Below are 20,012 nucleotides of genomic sequence, written 5' to 3' on the forward strand. Positions count from 1 at the left end.
AGACAACAGGGCAGGGAAAACAGCTGAAAGGAAGAAAGAGCATCAGGAAAGAAGCAAAAGAGGAAACAGATGCACTGGAGAGAGAAGAAAATACCAGAGGGAGGCAGAAAGCAAATGGAAAAGGTGAAAGTAATAAAGTCTAGATTGAGAAGAGAGAGCACAAGCACAGAACAAACTGCAGGACTGAAATGAATCAAAATCAGGGAGAAGTAGAAACAAGAAAAAGTGGGGAGGAAGGGAGCCCAGACCTGTCAGAGCAATACCTCTTACTAATCACAGAGCAATCTGGGTTTCCAATAAATAAGATCACAGCACCTGAGTCAAGGTAGAAAAATGTGAGAAACAGAAAACAGAAAAGACGTTGTCACTCAAAGAGCTGACAGGAAAATGAGATAACCTACAGAAAACCTGAAATTTCAAGATCTGCTGCTCGTTCAAATCACAATGAAAGGCATTTTAAGTTCATTAAACTTTAACGTGACTTTACTGAAACACAGGATTTTGAGGTCAAACACTAATGATATTCAGCACAAAACAGGAAAAGCTAAATACTACCGCATTTCTTTTCCAAACAGTTTAAAGAACATCTCCCACGAACGGCATTCATGCAAAACCTTTTGAAGACTAATTTTCCTATATAACTGCTCCACCACATATTTTACAAATATTAGATGGAATCACTGTTCCTTACTGGAATGAAAAAGATACATCACTTAGGAGTCTTATTTCCAAATATAAATGGTTTAGAAAAATATATTTGTGGCCCTGCATGTTGAGCCACAAATTTTGAAATGCATTTTTGAGACTTAGAAAGCCATTCCCCATGCCTGCCGTTACATAACATGGAAATGGACACAAATTCTGAGCCACGGAGACCAATTCCTTAATTAATATGACAACAACCATCAGGAGACCTACACAGAGAAGCCCCCTCAAAATGTCTAGTTCTGCCTCAAAAGAGTACATCTCAGCTTTTTTTCACTGTTAGTCAGAGTCCACATGAATTTACGGCCACTGTTATATTACTGGTGGAGGAAGGACCTACTCCTCAGGCCTGTACCTAGCAAGGTGTGCTAGGAGACAACACTACAAAACACAACCCCCTCTTTCTCTCAGAAGTTTTTAATTAGCAGCTCTTTTCTTACTTTTTTCCATTGCTTATGGCAAATAACATTTCTTGATAGAAAGAAAAAAAAACTCAAAAAAATCAAACACACTCCTCCAGGAATACTTGTCATTGTAACTGGGGATCTCACACTCAACTCCAAGGGGGTTTTTTATTATTATTATTTCATAATAGGTATTTTTAGCACTACAGAAATAACCCTATTACATTTATTACTGCTAGAGCTTTGTGCTCGTGAAATAACGTGATGCGCCATGGGGTTTACAAGCTACAAAAACCTAAATTCTCAGAAAACAGAATGCAGATATTTTAAATTAAGCAGATTCCCCAGGGGCCCATGAATCTGAGCAATTATAGCTGGGAAGACACACAGTTTGAAATATGCTCCAGTCTGCTAGTCAGGAGCTTCTCGTGAACAGCAGTCTCCCTGTTCCATGGCTCATCCATTCCTACACCTGCACCCTCTCTCATCACCATGTCTGCATTAGTATGCAAATCACATGGGTCTCAGTCAACAAAGGCTTTCATCTTGGCTAATCAATTTACCAGGGTCTTCCATAGGAAGGGAAATCTATAGGACTGCAATACAACTATAGAGGCATTCCAATAGAATTACTGGAGTCATTTCCGTAACACTTAATAAACTCTGCAACAGCACAAAAACAGTAGCTACAACCGTTTTCTAAGGCACAGTTCATTTAACCAACAATATCACTTAAAGGCATCACTCAGAACAACAAATGTGGAGTTAAACCTGAGCTTTCACCACGATTGCCATCTGTTCAGTATACTATACAGTGAAATCAGTGGCCTCAGCACTATCCACAGAGAAGATACATCACCATATTCAGTGCTGCCAGCCACAACTGCAACCTGAATGAACACAGACCCTGAATAACTTTCCCATGACTACTTGCAGTGATTCATATCTAGGCACAGTGGTAGGCAAATTCACACTGCCTTCTTTGTGATGGATAAAAACGATCAGGGCATAACAAGGATTGGCAGAACTCAAAACAAAATGGCTCAGGTGGACCCCATTTAGGACTCCCAGAAAGTCTCAGGACATTTACACACCTATTAAAAGACCACTTAAGGTTTTAATCCATTCTCTGCGATTCTTAAGTGTTCTGGGAATTCTCTAGAACTAACAACTGTAAGAGGACACACTCGCATCCCAAATGAGCCCTCCGGATAAGGCCCAAAAACTATTACTTCATACCAAACATCCCAAAACCTAAGCAAGATCCACAAAATAAAGTAAGTTTTGGGGAACCAAAACTCAGCAGGAATATTCAGCAATATTTAAAAATAAGCAATTGCAAATTTAGAGAAGTGTCTGATACAACATGAAATCCTGCGTCACTTTGTGCACTCACATGGAGGGTAAACCACTAAGAGAAAGTAAAACTTAAATGTTTCCTCACACAACTTGGTGCAATTTAGCAAAACTGTTCTGAAATGTGAAACTTGAGCTGCAAAGTAACACGAAGAGGCTTGCAAAATATCTGCCTAAATATAAGTTGGATTTTTAAAGCTTAGTAGAAATCTCTTTCCAACCAACCACACATGAACTGACCATAAGCCCAAAGACAGCAGCCTACAAGGGCACTCCGGGGAGTTTCAGTCTTTCTATTTTGAGAGTAAAAGAAGCTACAGGCAATAGCAATAGTTTGAACATTCTCTCTGGTGTTTCAGACTTTCTACCTATTCTCCAGGTAAAAAAGAAATTAAAAGCTTGATCTAAATCATGCAGAAGTCAGTAGGAATAATGAGTGTCTACCCTAGGCCAGGGTAAGTAGGACTATATCACACCACCCCTCCTTCCAGAGACACCTAAAATCTGAAGGGTACACTAATGCAGTGAAGGTGTGGTTTTCCATCTTCCTTTAACCATGTCTGCACTGATATGAGACATATTTATGCATTAAGCCTGAGGAAGTCAGAGGGGAAAATCACATAGCCCTCACGGCCTTTCATCAGCTGACATAAGGCATCACTGCTACATGAGGTAGCAGCTAGTAGGAATTTGAAGTTAATCACTGGAGCATAACTTAAATCTTGACTGCTAACATGCAAGCAGAACACAAGGAATTACATAGGCTATAGTAACACTGTCATTATTATACGATGAATTTAGAGTGCAGGAGGATAATATAATGCATTAATTTTTTTAGTCTATACAACAGTGAAGTGAGGCTGCTTTGACCATCAAAATTTTCAAGGGTCAAGCTCTAATCCTTCTGTTTTAGTTGATTATAAGGCTTGTTTCCATGTAGAAACAATGTGAATATAGGAACAAGCAATGGTACAAAGTAACTTAAATATGGATTATACAGCACATACCCTTGTGTAACTCAGAAATAAATGGGTAAATTTGATTGTCTAGAGGATTAAAGGGCATATCTAAGGATTTTGGAAATAATATTGTCCTCCTAAGCTTTAAGTTAAAAATATGCTTTAAAAATATTTTGGTTTTGAGGTTTTTTTGGGTTGTTTGGTTGTTTGTTTTTTTTTCAGAAGACATTTGATCATAGCAGCAATGGCAAATATATATTTTGTTTGTTTCTGTAAGGCAATCACACCACATTCTCAATCACTTAAAATAAGCAATTTTAAGAGAGCTAAAACTAGTGAAAAATAGGTAATAACACATTAACTGAATCCCTACTAATCAATTATGAAATAAAATTCTTATTGAAAGTAAAGGCAATTTACAGACCCAAGATATTCTGGATTGTAATACAAGACAGATGAACTTAGTTTTCCCAGTTACATTAGCTCATACCTGTAGGTCTGCAAGAGCGTTTTAAATGAGCAGCTTTAATACAAATTGCTACAATACCACTATATTACACAATTTGTGACTAAGGTTTCATGTTCTGTATATACAAAGAATCAAATATCCTGTTAATACTCCTTCAGTTTCACATTACCAAGACATTCACTGTTGTCATTTAATACAGGATGAAAGAAAGGGTCATTGACTGACATCTTTCTAAAAGATATATCACACTTGACAGTGTTCAACTGGAGCCAGGAGCATTCACTGAGCTCTGAGGGGACATCTTTCTCCTAAATATAAAAGTTCAAAATGTTACTATAAAGATGGCATTTCAGATATTTTACATATGGCAGCTCTTAGCAAACAGCTGGTATTTCATAACGTCGGAAGTCTTAAACTTGGCTTATCAAAGTAAGATAAGAGGAAAGAACAAGGTCACTCCACATGCTACTGAGTAAACTGGAAAGTGCAGGAAAAACATTAATAGCCCATTTGACAAAGGACACATAAACTATTAAACAGTTTTTGAAATACTGAAATAATACTAGGTAGTACAAGATATTACTACAAGAATAATACAGAAGTACTGCAACACTGTTTTGAAGCAACAGAAAGAATAAAATCAAAGGGGTTTGATTGTGTTTTTCATTTGTTTTTAGAGAACTACAGATGCAATTTTAGTACAGGAGGAACAAGTTAAAAACCTGACACATCTACAACAAGCAAAACTTACAATAAATAAAACTGTCAGGGTCCTAACAAAACAATACATCTTCCTTTGTGCTCAGAGATACCCACACAACACAGCACACAAGCCATAACTTCCCTACCTGCAATAGGCAGTGACACATTTTTGTTTGGAGGTGAGCTCCCCTCTCCCTCCAGAAAGTGCATAGAAGGGAGCACACTTGATACCTTTGCAGGCACTCATCCTATTCCCATATGGGCCAGCTGCTTGTCAGGGAGCCAACATCACATCAGCAGAAAACAGCCTTTCCCCCACCTCTGTTTTACCAGTATCAAACTGTGTTCCAAAAGTCCTCCCTGCCCATCACCAGTTAGTCCTCCTCCCCAGCACCCACACCAGTGAAGCCCTGGCTCAGCTATGCCAGGTCTCCACTGGCATAGCCACAATGGATGCATGCTCCCTGTGCGCTCCTCCTCATCACCCCTTGCTCACCAGCAGCTGCCTTGTTTCTCGCCTTGCTTCTCACCTTGCATCCCTTTCCTTCCTCACCCTCTGTATTTCCTTCTTTACACCTATGATTTAGTCTTCACACCTACACTTAATTCTTTTGACCTTCAAAGGAGAGGAGAAAAAGGATGTAGGCGAGAAATCCAAGATCCTCTATCTCACAAATTGTAGCAACATATTGTACTAACCCATCTGGATGTGCTGCAGCCTGGTAAATAACATCCTGGACCTCACAGTCGTAAGAGAGTGTGTTATAACAGAGACAAGCATGCCACCATTAAATGGTGATACCATTACCATTAAGGAATAACAGCATATCCAACACTCGGTTTCTGTACTTATCTTGGGATAAATCTTACATGATTTTTCCTGTCCTCTCTCAAAATCCTTAAGTGGCTTGCTTGCTGACACCTCCTTTAGTCCAGCTTCCCAACTTTTCCTGAACATTCTCTCTAGTTCATATTTGTTTCTTTTGATTGCTTTGTCCCACTTCTTAGATATTATTCTTCTTTATTTTTCTCTCTCTGCTTGAGCCCTTTTGATTTATTAGCTTCTTTTCATAATCAGTCCTCCAAATTATCACTATCACAGGTCTCCCACCTTTGTCAGACTAGGCTCAGAAAATAACAGCTTCTCCCATGTGACACAGCAGCATGCCATACATAGACATTCACTTAAATTATCCACTGCTGGCACACACTACAGCCTCTGTGAGAGACCAGTACTAATACTTTTTCCTGTAAATGCATTAGAAGGCATCCACCACACTAAAATCTTCCACAGGAGGGGACATTTGAGACAATTCTCTGTGAGATGCATGTACTGTATTTAATACCTGTATGATAAATATAGCATGTAAAACAAGATTTAAAATACAACTGCACCTTTCCCTCCCCACAACCCAACCAAAAAGAACCAGTGTGAATCAATAACAAAAAATAAATTAAAAAAAAAAAAAAATCACTACATCAACTTTCAAGTACTATTTTCTCCATCTTCTTAAGGTAAGAAAATAACCTAGAAAAACTGGGTCACTGCTTTTTTGTCAGCTGCTTTTCTCAGCACAAAACATAGAGGTCATATAAAGGGTTTTCTTTGAATAAATATTTGTTCAAAATATTTTACAAGTCCAACATGTATAAGATACACATACGTATACATAACATACCTGTATATATTTTTTACTTATAGTGCATCTTATGGCCAATACAATTTTCATTTAGATGAATCATGGATATCAAGTTAAATGTGGTAAAGACCTTTAGTGTACCAAAGGACCAAGAAGTAAGCAAAGAGACTGAAAAAAAAAAATCTGAAAAAAAAAACATTTTTTAAAGAATTACATTGATTACTCACAGTTTTAAATAATTAAAAAAATGGGATATTTTGAACACATCTTTCTACACAAGCATAAAAATTGAGCCAGTTCCCGCCAGTTCCCAAAGACTTGGTTCAAACCCCAAAAGTATGGCAGTTTCAGGAAAACTATTAATGTAAATGTATCTTTGTAGTACTTCCGTAACTCAATAACCTAGCACCTAACATAACAAGCAAACACAGAATAAGAGCTATTTTGCACACCAGTTCCCTCAAATACCTCTCTGCCCAAGGAAAACAGATTATTACTGATATCCCATGGCTCCTGGGAAGTGCCACCACTCCAAATCCCTTTTATTTTCTCATTCAGCTCACCTGGTGCCAGGCCCAAAGCACATTCTCATGCATAGAGGTCAGCACATCCACTCACATCTCGCTTTTTCTCTTTTAGATAACGTGCAGAGTCAAAAGCCAATTCCCATTTCCACATTTGGAGAGCTACGTGGCACACAAAGTTGGATTCCCTGGCATTTGGCATGCTCTCCTAGGCTAAAATTTGGAAGGGAAGAAAAAAAAGAGGCAAAATCAAGCAGCGTGGCTGCAGGGAGGCAGGCATGGGGGAAAGCATAGCGAGTGTATCCGCCTGAAGGAAACTTGCAGAGTTGGGATGCACACTCACTGATTTAGGGGCAGGAGATCATGGTTATCAACTGTGAGAGTGTGGAAGCTCCAAGTCAAAGGCAGGATCAAAGCAAAATCAGAGGTATGTCACTCTATGCACCCACATCCTGAGGTTACCCGATACCACTGTAAACAAGAAAAATAAAGTCCTGCTCAAAAGCTCAGTTGCCACAGCAAGATATAACATGGATGACAAAGATAATGAACTTCCTTTGGACTACTTGGTCACCACCGAAAAAAGTAACTCCCTAAAATTAGAACACATTTGGACTTTTAATACAAAGTGAGAGATATTTATTTTTATTAGAATAATAGGAAACAGTTATTTTTAATATTTAATCTATGTCAACATCCCTTTCAGTAAACTCCCATGCCAGTATTGCATTAAATGTACTTCTGTTTAGCAATCTGTCATAAGTTAACTAAATGCCTTGCAAAAACCATTTCAAAACTAGTTTGCAAAGTATTAAAGATGAAAGATAAGCATTAAACAGATGACATCATCTGCAAATCTATCATAATCTGTTGGTTTAAATTTTATATTTCTGGTGATAAATTATTAAAGTTCTTGTAAGATTATGATTAAACACTAGGATTAGTAGTGTCTGTTATGGATCACTTTTATTTGTATTATTTTCACCAGCCTACATCAGCCAAGAGGCAGCATCTCAGACAAACGAATTGCCACAGTGAAGAGCTCCTACGGAAGACTTAGATGCTGAGCTGCAACACTCCATCATCCATCTCTGTCACCAGGCACTGACGCCACACTTCAGGGGAAACCCGGCAACACACTAGCATGCCAGTCACATCTCTGTGATTCACTTAGCACACTCCATCTTCCAGCAACATTCCCAGTTGCTGCAAAGTTTAATATTTTTTCACATGGTGGCTGCCGTAAGACAGCTTTCACAACACCAGCTCTCAAGTCTGTCTCAATCAGGCAGACTCCTCTGTAGTTAAAGAGCCAAAAGACATTAGAGTTTAGCCTTCATCCAAATTTTCTTTTCTGATGGCACATGTGCTGCTTCAAAACAACAAGAGAAGTTGCTAGCTCAAGGGATTTCAAACAGCAAAGCGATTTGTGGCCTTGATACAAGACCTCTTAATAAAGCCAAGAGTCTGCTGTTCTGATCAGTCACTGAGAAGAAAAGCCTAGACATAAACATCCCTGAAGCCAAAAGTTTCCAATCTCATACAAAGCCCATGTGTCATTTTTCACATGGGACTTCGCACTGAGACACACAGGCTTCTCAGACAGGAGCTAGGAAGCATTCAGCTGGCAACCCAGAGGTGGAACACTCATTGGCAAAGCAAGAACACTGCTTGTTCTTTATATATGCAAGGTTTATACCTTCACATCCAAGGCGTACTTTCTGGAAAGTGTAACTGACAGAATCAGCTTCTGTTCTTCAAAGGACAACTTCCACTAACCAAATATAAATATTTTCATAAAAGTAAGAAACACAGACAAAACCAGCTAGCATTCAAATAAATCTCTAAAGCCAAGGTTTTGTCACCTAAATCCACTGAGGCATTTCTCTTACACAGCCATTGTTAACTCCAAAGATGTAGGGAGGCCAAATCCACAGGTTTCAAATGCGTGAAACAGCCTACCCACGACAACAGCTGTGACACAAGGTGCATGGCTGGTGGTGGGACAAAGGCATTCAGTTCCCCATGCTAGCCAGCCCATAAAAGAGAACATATCCGCTGCCATTTGGTAAAGCACGTGTTTGTGTTGCAATGCTGAGCATCACCAGTCTCAATTTCTATTCCTGCCCCACAAGACAGCAGTTGGGTGGTTAAAAGCAAAGCAACAGTGCTCCCAATTCAACTGAATGAGGTTCCACCAAAAAGCAGCATCTGAAGCAGTAGCACCAGTCATAGTCCCTCTACACTTCTGATGCAGTTTATAAGGGGCTACACCAAGTTCTACTGAGAAAAGCTGATGAACATCACTAACATCTGATCTGCCACACTGATTCTGAAAAAAGTATGCAATGAAATGGAAGAGACTTGAATCTTTTCTGTCAGAGGCCTGACATCTATTTCCAGGTCTGCCTGAGGCATCATGTCTCATACTCCTGTTCTTTGGCACTGCTGCATTTATAACTAGTCCCCAAGACACTAAAACTTGGTTCTCAGACAAAAGCCTGACAAATGTCAACAGCAGTAAGAGACAAGGCTAAAATCATACAAGACCCATTCATGAAGCCCTCATCCATCCTTCTCATTCTCTGTGTTTATTGCTCAAAAATTGTGCATGATAAGAATCCTCCAAGCCATTCTAAGGTTTTGCAGCGGAAAACACCATCAGGGAGACCAGGAAGCTTTTCAGTAAACCCTACAGAGCCTCACTAAGATAGCCAAATCTTGATCGCATAGAAAGCAAATGTAACATTCCTTGTAAAGCTGCATAGAGTTATCTATCACCAGTTTTGATCCACCAAAAGTTCCCCCTAATTCAAAGGTGAAATCGCTGTAAGGCAGAAATGTACTATTGGAGAGAGTGAGCTGCAGCACCATGGGGTGCAGGTTCCTCACTCACAATGCAGACACACAGACAAGGAGGCAACTATCACAGCTGTGAAACAATTCCAGTAGCTACATTATACGTATAAAAAGCTCAAGTTCAAAATATTCATTATAAATCATCCAAAATGTACCATTATAATCCATAGCTCAAATGCCCTTGGAGAAATAAATATTCACCTAAATTCCTAATCCTGTTCTAAGAAAGAAGACAGCAGGGCATTTTGATACTTATTTTTAGGAAACAGGAGGAGACCACTATGGTTTCAACTCAAAAATAAAAGTAATATTGGTCCAAGCAAGCAACATCACTCATCTTTAACTGAAGTTGATTCAGTGAGTTAGCTACCCAGAAAGCAGTGTAATATCATGAGAGAATTTGCTTCCATACTTTTTAGCCCTTCTAAGCAAGGCAAGAAACCACTTCCAACAGTTCATATGCAAAATATTTATCATTCTGCAAGCTAAGGTGAAAAAGGGTCAGCTTGGAAGCAGCCAATCTAACTGGAATGAACCAACCAGGGCTCTGGTACAGATTAGCAAATCCTGAAACTCTCACAGAGTTTGTACAGTGCAACAAGAGAACTTGTCTGGATCGATTCCATTTGGAGGAGTCCACCCTCTGTGTCTCTCCATTGCTCAGATAAAGCATTGCCTCTGCGTATGCAGTTCAAGCAGGCATTTGAGTTCTCAAGTACATGGGAACATCCTTTATACCATTCACACCCAGCTCATCTAAGGTCTGGGAGTTTGTATTCTGACCAGCTGAAATACACCCAATAGGTTTTTCCCTTTTTGCACTGTGGGCTTATGGAAAACATCTTCTTGGTAGTAAAACATAGCTGCTAAAAAAAGGAATTAAAACCATAGAAAATAACCGGCTTTGTGAGTAAATGTGCACAAAGAATGTTCCTCCCAAAAGTGTAATTCACTACCATTGCTTTTTGCCAATGTCCTAAACAAGAACAGCAGTTTTTATTCCTCCAGATCTAAAACAGAATCATAACACTGATGTGTTACAATGTGTCCATTTCTCAATGATTTCAAACACACAAAAGACTCGGAAGTTAAGCTTCCTTTCAGACGGCATCTGCTTGGGTGCTACTGTCTCTGCGGAGGCATAGGTGCATGTGAAGCAATGACAGGAAGTCGTGTATCTAGAGAACCTCTTCTCATTGAATTAATATAATCTTATCTCAATATCTATAACTACCTTTATAAGGCACAGTAGCAAAACATCAGTCCCCACTAAAAAAAAAAAATGCACTTAAAAGGGGATGAGTTTGGAAAACATTGCTTTATGATTTAACCAAAATACTAATTTACAAAGCTACATATCAAAGGGTCTTCAGAAAAAAGAAATGTCACTCTAACACAGGCAACCAGCTGTCAAGAACACGATTTCTCATCACTGATCACTCGTTAACGGTCAGCTTCACAGGTACCAAAAAGACGCAGAGGTCTCTGGTGAGCGCTGCCTCCCCTTCTCCCGCCCAGGTCCCCGCAGCGTGGTCAGGGAAGGCCCCTCTGCCCCGGCCACGCCACCCACCCTCCGGCGCCAGCACCACCACCCCGCTCCCTCGCTCCCGTGTCCTCCCTTCCCAAGCTCCCAGGTATATCCAGAACAGCTAGAAGCAAGAGATCACTTTCTATTATAAGGTGTTCATATTGATTAACATACATAGGCACGTTATATGGCTGACGCCGGGACTACCGCAGGGAACTTCCCAGCGCAGCCACCCCGATGGGACCTGCCCGCGTGGTTTCCGACGGGGGGGGGGGGAACGGGAGGGCTCCCCCAAAAACCGCCCCCGCTGCAGGAAACAGTCCCTTACGGGGGATCTGGGGGGAGCCGCCGGCCCGGAGCGTCGGTCGCGCACTGTCCCACCACCCGGGACGCGCCGAGCCGGCGGGCCGGGCGCACTGCACCGCGCAGGGAAGGGAGAGGAAGAGAAAAGGAGCCCCAGATTAGACTCGCCTCAGCGGCAGGAGCTGCGCCGGACGCAGAGGCTCCAGGCTGCAGCTGCAGGCGCGTCCGACCTCCCCTGCCCCGCGGCTCCCCCCGAGCCGGCAGAAGCCGCAAGACAAAGCACGCGGAGACCCGCGGTCGCACCTGGGACATCTGCGGGCGCAGGTTGATCTCCTTGAGGTTGATGGAGTGGCTGCGCAGGTTATTGAGCAGCTGGCAGAGCAGGACGCCGTCGCGCAGCGCCTGCGCCAGGTCGAAGACCTGGGCCGTATCCCAGGTGACCCGGTGGTTGGGCGGCAGCACCTTGCAGCTGATCAGCCACTGTCCGCACTGCTTCCACGGCTCCATCCCTGCGGCCGCGACGGCCCCTGCTGCTCCCTGCCGCCGCCGCCTCGGCCGGCCTCGCCCGCCCCGCGTCCGCCCCGCTCCTCCCCGGGAGGCGGGCCAGGCCCATCTCGCCCTCCCCCCGCGTCTGCGGGGGGCAACCTGTCCGGCGGCTCCTCGGGCACCCTCAGGCGGCCTCGCTTGAAGGGCAAGAGCAAATGCAGCCCCGACGGGCAGCTCTGGAGGACAGATAGTGAAGCTGCTCTTTTGCTTGCTCTCTGATATGGCAAAACCGGAGCACCTGTGGCAGACAAGATGCAGCTGTAACGGGTGAGTCTATAGAAGGGCATAATGTTATTAATTAACATTTTCAGTCTTTTATCCATTCGCTAAGAAAACAGGCAAGTGCTCAGGAGAGGTCAAAGCAGTCAGCTGTTGGGTGTTCTGAAAGATGCTCTCAGCTTTTACTAGAAATTATAGAGAATGCATCATGTCATTGCATTGTTCTCCCCTCAGTCCACCCCTGAAGTATTTTGCACTGACTTGAATTTTATTTGCACTTTAAATAGTGTTAAAAAAAAAAAAAATCAATAGCTTTCAATGTGCATTCAGGTAACTTCAAACAAAAATATAAGAGTGATGTTACTGAAGGCAGCATACTCAAAAAATAGACTATACAAAAGTTCACTGTATCTTCTGTACCTCAGAAACTCTTATTTCCCTTGGATTTCTGAAGTTCAGTGGGGAGAAACTCACTTTCTCAAAAAACAAAAAAGTAAACACCACCACCAAAAATACCAAAACTGGTTCTGTCCTCTATTAAAACTTTTTTCTTTTTTTAAACCAGAGAAGACTTTTAAAGTACTATTAATGTATAATTTACAAAGGGAAAAAAAAAAAACACAGCTCAGGGTGAGAAAGCTTTCTAGCAGCAAAACACTAACATGAGTATTACAGATAGGCCAGAACTATCCCTGGTTTTCACATCTCTGTTAAAAGCCTGACATTTACTGCTTTTTGAGCTCCAAATAATCCCACAAATGCTTTTAGTAATTTCTGAAAGAATTACTATAGAAGTTCTGGGAGTTTATTTCAGAAACTGAGGCCTAGCCAGTGATTTGAAGGTTTTGCTAAGCTTAAAATGCTGCTTCACTCTCTTTTTAAACAGGTGATACACCAGCTATTCCAGGCATTTTCCTGAAGAGACAGTGGTATGAATTTGGGATTGTGAATGCAGAACATGCCACAGTCCAGCTCACAGCTTCGTATTGTATTCACCCAAAAAGAAAAACATGGCCCTCAGAAAATAAGTAGGCTTCAGCTCCATCATCTGTAGCACCTGTGCCACCACCCGGCAGACAATGGGATGGGAGAGGTGCGACTTATCACCTAATTAAAAGGGTTGCTCAAGGTCCCCTGCGAATAGCACTTGGTTCCATTTGTAAAGATGCACGAAGCTGCGAGCACCTGGATTGCTTTTCAGACCTCTGCCTAAGTTATCTGTTCTCACAAAATAAAGAGGATTCCAGCTTTGACCCAGCACAGGTGGAGACCACAAAGCTGCTCCCAGCCTGTCAAAGCAGAAGCACTTTTTAACTTAATACAAACTCCAATCAGCAGTAAATGGTTTTGCATGACTAAAAAGAGGGATTGATTGGCAGCACAACTGAGCTTAAACTCTTCAGAATAATTCACTTGGGAGAGCCCAACTTCAGGGTGAATTGCCTCGGCAACGCTTTCTTTCCTGCACTCAGCAGGTCCCTCCTGCCCCAGGCAGCTCCCATTTCTCAGGAGAGATGTGAATTCTCTATTCAACCACCTCAGCCCAAACTGTCACTAGTATAGGTACATCTGCCTGCTCAGGGCAACACTTGGATTGTTTTATGTGTGAGCAGCTGGAGGAGAGGTAAGACTGCAACATAAACATACTGTCAAAATATTGGACTGCCAGGCAGAATTGGAGATAATTTCATTCCTCATCTAAATCAAAAGGGAATTAACAGCCTGCCCTGTAATCATTTGGATCATCATCCATCAAAATTAACACCAGAGCAGTTTGATCAGGAGTACAATAAAACAGTCTTGTAGAAACATACTTTTATCTGTGACAACTTAAAGTAATAACTAAGAATTCAGTTGCACCCATAAGCCATCCACTCTCAGACTGACAACAGCCATAACACTGAAGCAAATGCAGAAGGCAGAAAAAAATAGATAAAAGAAACAGAAAAGCATCTGCACTACATTATCCACATCCCCGCTTCAACTGCCTCCAGCCAGGATCAGTGAATGGTACACCACCCTGAAAGCAGCATACGCTGTCAGGATGCCTTTGCAGAGATACAGAAAAACAAGCATTGTTCCAATTCACAAATAACAATAAAAAAGAACTTCAGGCTAGTTGCTCAAATGGATCTAATATTTTTTTATGGTTTAATAGGAGCAATCAAACACTCCTTAATCCAAACTTTATATCCAAAGAATGTGTATGCTTTATGGTGGTGGTTAGAATTCTAAGTATCTGAAAAAAACTGCAATGTAGTTCATAAAACTTTTTATAATTGCTTATGAAAGTTATAGGCTGTTCTACTGCAACATAAGAACTAAATTTTATTCAGAATACATGGGTTTGTTTCTCTGCTGTATCTCATGTAATCAACTAAGTGACATTCCTCCAAAAGGAAGGGAATCCACATAAATTCCAGAAAATTAACTGTCTATGAAAAGTTACATGGTCGAGAGAAAAGACAAATGGATTCATAGCTGAAATTCATGGTCAGGACAACCTTGATAAAGCAAAAGGCTGATTACTGCTGGGGTTGAAGACTATCTACACACTCCCTCTCCTCCTCTCTTGCCATACTCTTCGCAACCTTCAGCTTCCTACTTTGTCCACAGTCATTTATTGGAAGGGAATTAAGGGAACATTTCCCCTAATACTAATTTGGTTTGAGCTCTTTTACAAGGACTTCCTTTTTGCTGTTAATAAATACAAAACCCAGAAAACCCTATGGCTCAAATATCAAGTAGTTGAAGTGAACCAGTTGCTGAAAGACATACTGGAAGTTTGACCTATTTTCATTCTCCTTATAGCCCAAAAATTGCTTACAGATCGTTCTGGTTGCAGGATCCTCTGGATTCAAATAGGGGCTGCATTAAAAGTCAATTCAGTCTGCTTCCCTCAGTTTCAATAGCACAGACTGACATTCATGAACCTGGCAGACAGATCTCAGTTTAAATTGCTCAAAAGGTTCAATGTATATGACATGCTCTTTTTTTCCTAATGCATAATTGAGCCGTTCACTGAAACAGTTTTATCTTCAGAGTTTTTAATAAAGAGACCGGTAACATTTCAGACATACCTTCCCACTTCCAAAATAGTGCAAAGCACCAGCATAAATACAAAAAAAGTAATCTCTATTAAAAGAACAGCAAGCCTGAAGGGGAAGTGTTCACCAAAAGGCACCCAAAAATAGCTTCTGCATGGTTTTTCTCTCCTTTCAGGAGACAACTGTCTCCTTATTAGAGACATCATCATAAATTTCTTCACTTCTGCTCTGTGCTGCATCTCTGAAGGTGGCAACTTTCCAATCATTTTCTTGTTGCTTTATTTCAAGCAAGAAACTAGATTACTTTTATAAGGACACATTCGGAACCTTTCTGAAACAATTATTTCCCCACTGTCACACTTGCTGGGTTTAAATTATTTACATTGCTCAGGTTGGAAAAAAAAATAAGTAAATAGATTTTTACAATTAATAAAACCATAAATGTACACACATTTCCTCTTTTTCAATTAGTCTTTCACAGCACTTGCCCATGTAGCCTAGGCAAAGATCCCCTTTGTACTAAGTGCCAAACAAAGTTAACAAAATGGTAGATCTCTTCCCAAAGAGCATCCTACCTCACTTCCTTTTCCTACTTCTTCCCTTAATCACCAGTGTGTTCATCAGTTCTTAAGAGGTGCTTAAAGTTTTCCTGCCTCCTGACAATTGGCGCTTGCAGGCATTTTTGGATGCAACAGGGAGAAAGCAGTGCAAACCCAAGTGAAGAGCTGCCCTCATTTGCAGAGACTAAAGGCCCATGCTTTGGTGAAGCCAGTACTGAGCTCGTGCTCAGCATGTCTCAATTAGACCTACTTAATTATACCAGTAAGAAAATTCAGTTACACATGGTCTGCAAGTGAGTGGGAACATGCAGTCTTGTGTCTCGGCCATTTATATCTTCTTCCCGTTTGGAAAAGCATTGGGCTATCATGGCTCCTGGCCAGAAGCCTCCCTCAAACCACTCTCTTTTCAGTTGGATGGGAATAATAGGGAGGTGGCCAGAATCCAGCATTTCTTAAGTAGCCTTTTTATCTTGCAGTAAAAGTAAATAAGGCTAAGATTGCTGACCAGAATTCTTTAGTAATTGCTGTCTGCTGCTGAAAATTAGTATCAACATAGATCAAGATCTTTCAGATGTATCTGGGTGTACCCTATAGGTATCGGTTCTACTTTCAGACTTGTTTTGGGAACTTTATAGCAGAAAGTGAAAAAGCAATTAATTATTTATTAGTGTTTCCGTGAAAGGTTTTATACTACAAATCAGATACTTTTTGAATATAAACATATACATTTAAGGTCAGAAAAAAATAAACAGTTATGCACTGCTTTACATATATTAATAAAAATATAAAAAAGGATGGTTTCTTAGAAATTCAAGCAACTTGAAACAGTAAATAAAATCATAGCCTTCCTCATGCCTTAGTAGGTCCTGTTCAATTTTCCTCGACACCTCTAAGGAATATACCTGTTTCTTACCACTCTCTTCCAGCTCATCTCCATTCATTATGTTTCATAGGTTGTTCTCAACAGTTTGATGGTGACTTTTAATGCAAAACCAGGTCAGATGACAGGTTTATAGGAAAGCAAAAACTCCCCTCCACTCAAAATGGAAGCAAAGGGAGATGCTGACAAAAAAAAATACCTAAACAAACCCTTTTTATGGTCCCAGCTGACAAGAAAGTGATATTTTTATGAAAAGTCAAGGTATTCAGGTGCATATAACAGAGATATGACAAGCTAGATATTGGCACAAGTCAGCTGGGTTTGTGTTTTCGTAGTCCATTCAGGACCCTGAACAGAGAATCTAGAAAGATTTTCCTGCATTGTTGCAAGAAGAGATCAAGTGCTAAAATTGTGACACTTGCAGGAAACACTGTGCACTGGATGAGGTCTGAATATACAGAAATCCATGAAAAAAAAACAAACCACATTGAAGTAAAAGAAATCTCTAGCTAAAGTTTGAGAAAACTGTAAAGTGCCATGCATGAAGTATCTATGGGAAGATTGAAATGGGAGTAACATTTATCTGGAGTAACATTTATAACTATTATATTATAACTATTTATAATATTTATAACTTTATAAAATTTATAACTATTACTAATATTTATTTCAAAATTAATAGTAGTAGGCAATACAATTTTTCATATTCTAAAGGCAAATTTCATTATCAATCTCCAGGCTTATGCTGTGTTAATTTATAACAAACAAGACAGTCACATATAACCTATGAGACAATTTCCAATTATTTACTTACTATGTTAGATCTGCATTTACATGCTAATCCAAGTTTGGTAAATAAAAGTTTCACTTGTAAGCATAAAAGGTAAAATATTAATAATTTTTAACAACAAAACATTCAGATTTATTTTTAGAGAACTCAGCAGTCAAAATATCTCTAAATGCTTCAGCAGGCAGTGCAGCTTCCTCTCTAATGTTACCCATGCTTGTCACACTTCAAGAATAAAGATCATAAATATTTTAGAACATTCTGCTACCTGCTTTTTTTTTTTCCCCCCCTCAGCTTTCATAAGTGAGCGTACTTGGGTACTGCTTGTCTAATGAGGCTGGGCAAATGCTAGACTGCGGATCAGCAGAGGTTGAAGAGTTAGGGGACCCATTGTTCATTCCATTGGGATTGAATTTGCAGCAGCAGGGACAACAATGTTAGATTAGGGCCTGAAAGTAGTAGGGACCATGAACCCTGCCTTCAGTTCAGAACAATAAGCCATCACAAGCTCAGGACACCGATTTTCAGAGCTGCCCTCTGAATGTTGTGCACTTCTATTTCTGCGGGCTCAGTTTCAGACATGGTGAAATCCCATTCCCCTGGGTGCCAAGAACATTTATTTTATTCTGGGGGGTGTTTGTGTTTAAAAAAAAAATAAAACAAACCCCACACAGATCTCACCCGTAGCCTTTAATTTTAATGCTTATGATCCCCGCTTCAGTGGAAGTCAGTGGTATCTGTGGCTACGGACCAGTAACCTGGATTATAAACTGTATTAGAGACCCTGCTAAAATAATGTCTAGTAGTGTCTTAAGTCATACCAGAGATCATTGACAAGAAAGACAATGACAGACAGAAATCAAGACATCAAGTCACATCCACTATGCTGATATCAAAACTTCTTCAATACTGGTTGAGAAATGTTATTCTTGAGATAAAATTATCAGACTGAAATGGTGACTTAGAAAAAAACAAACAAACAAAAAAAAAACGTAGATTCAGATCTACCATGTAGATTAATGTCAGAAACAAAATATGCTGCTCTCCCTATATTAGAAACCGTGGTAAGCATCTGCCTGTGTAAGGCATTAGTGATCTAACTCTGGTGAAAGTAGGATGCCACACACAAGCAGTACAACCTTAGTTAGCTCTCTCTCAATATGTAGCAGTGGAAAGCTAACTTAGTAATATCTGAATAAAGACAAAGCACCATCACCTTAGTGATTCATTTAAAGGCATGTTACACCTTAGAAGAAAACAAAACTGCTAATATAACAATTATGAAGAAGACAGAAGCTGCTTCACTGGCAAGGTGCATTTACAGCCTAGGTATATGTTCAGCTGAGATCAGAGCGATCCATGTGACAAACCCACATTGTAGAACTAATTCACACTCTCATCTTTTGTCTTCCAGCACTATATTAGAACTAAAATAGAAATAAGGGTTCATTACTGTCTGCATAAAGTCCAACAGCTACCTCTAGCTTATATATAAACTTGTATTGTGCTCTGTAAGACATACCACCTACAGGAAACTGGCGACTGGCATACAACAGCAAAGAAGCAATACTCTCTGATCAGATGCAGGTTATGTTGAAGGCACAGGGAAAACATAAACACAACTTGCCTCAAGAAGCTTAATGAGATAATACTAACTTCAGCCCAGTAGTATTATTGTCTACTAAAGGGCTGATTTTGTAGACAAAACAGAGAAAATGCACTTCTCAGGGGTCACTTAACCTTCTTTTTCTTCCTCCATGTTTCTTACAATCAAACCTGCTTATATACTGCAACTTGTTTCAGTATATAGATTCAAGATTCAACCAAAGAAAACAAACCTGGATTTAAAACACCCATGTACCATGCTACAGCACTTCCCTCATCCTCTGTAAGCCATCTTACAAAGGAGCCTGAAAATGCAACTACCATAGACGTAATATAAATGACAATAAATGCTTATATGTTATCAAAAGGTTTCAGACCCAAACAAGATAAATAGATACAAAGCATTTTTAAAGGAGTAAAAACATACCAGTAAGTAACAGAAAGACACCAGTATGACCAGCACAAATTCATCCCCAGCAGAACCATCATGTCAGCATGAACTGCAGCAGAATCTGACACTGCAACTATAAATAAGATATTTTCCCTTACTCCGAGGGATATTTGTTCTTACCAATTCCTTTCTTAAATACCTGCATTTATATTGGCTCCTTCATTGGATTTACAAGTAAGATGTACAAATGAACACAGGAATTAATTACAGGGTTTGATTTGTTGGCTTTTACTTCCTTTTCTCTGAGGGAGGTACTGAAGGACAGATGAAGTGTGGGCAGTGGCCAGGCAAAAGTCTGGTAGCAGAAAAGCAGTGCTGGGAATCCAGCTCCTGAAGCAGGAACAACACCAGAGCAGGCAGAAATACCAAGCACCAGGCTGACCACCAAGCAGCCTCTAAGGCAAAGCAAACCATCAGCCAAGGCCAAAAGGCAGTCTCCTGGGAAACTAATGGTGACCAGGTGGCCCA

At 40.4% G+C, this 20,012-nt stretch overlaps 1 protein-coding gene and 1 long non-coding RNA gene across 4 annotated transcripts in view; both read right to left on the reverse strand.

The window, feature by feature from the left end:
* Positions 1 to 11,966, reverse strand: part of VAV3 (vav guanine nucleotide exchange factor 3) — a 159,713-nt gene extending 147,747 nt beyond the window's left edge. For all 3 annotated transcript variants that reach the window (XM_062615908.1, XM_062615909.1, XM_062615907.1), the window contains exon 1: positions 11,753 to 11,966. In XM_062615908.1, the coding sequence (XP_062471892.1) occupies positions 11,753 to 11,956 (204 nt within the window). In that variant the 5' untranslated portion in view covers positions 11,957 to 11,966. The remainder of the gene's footprint in view (positions 1 to 11,752) is intronic.
* Positions 11,967 to 18,703: 6,737 nt separating this feature from the next.
* On the reverse strand, positions 18,704 to 19,639 carry LOC134162276 (uncharacterized). Its single transcript, XR_009964278.1, has 2 exons — positions 19,327 to 19,639; positions 18,704 to 18,915 (listed from the first exon to the last, which is right to left on the reverse strand). It is a non-coding gene; the product is annotated as an uncharacterized LOC134162276 (long non-coding RNA).
* Between the last annotated feature and the right edge of the window lie 373 nt (positions 19,640 to 20,012).

The sequence above is a fragment of the Pezoporus occidentalis genome, unplaced genomic scaffold (genome assembly GCF_034315485.1).
Source record: "Pezoporus occidentalis ecotype Australia unplaced genomic scaffold, CSIRO_AGI_Poc_V1 ctg186, whole genome shotgun sequence".
Lineage (NCBI taxonomy): Eukaryota > Metazoa > Chordata > Aves > Psittaciformes > Psittacidae > Pezoporus > Pezoporus occidentalis.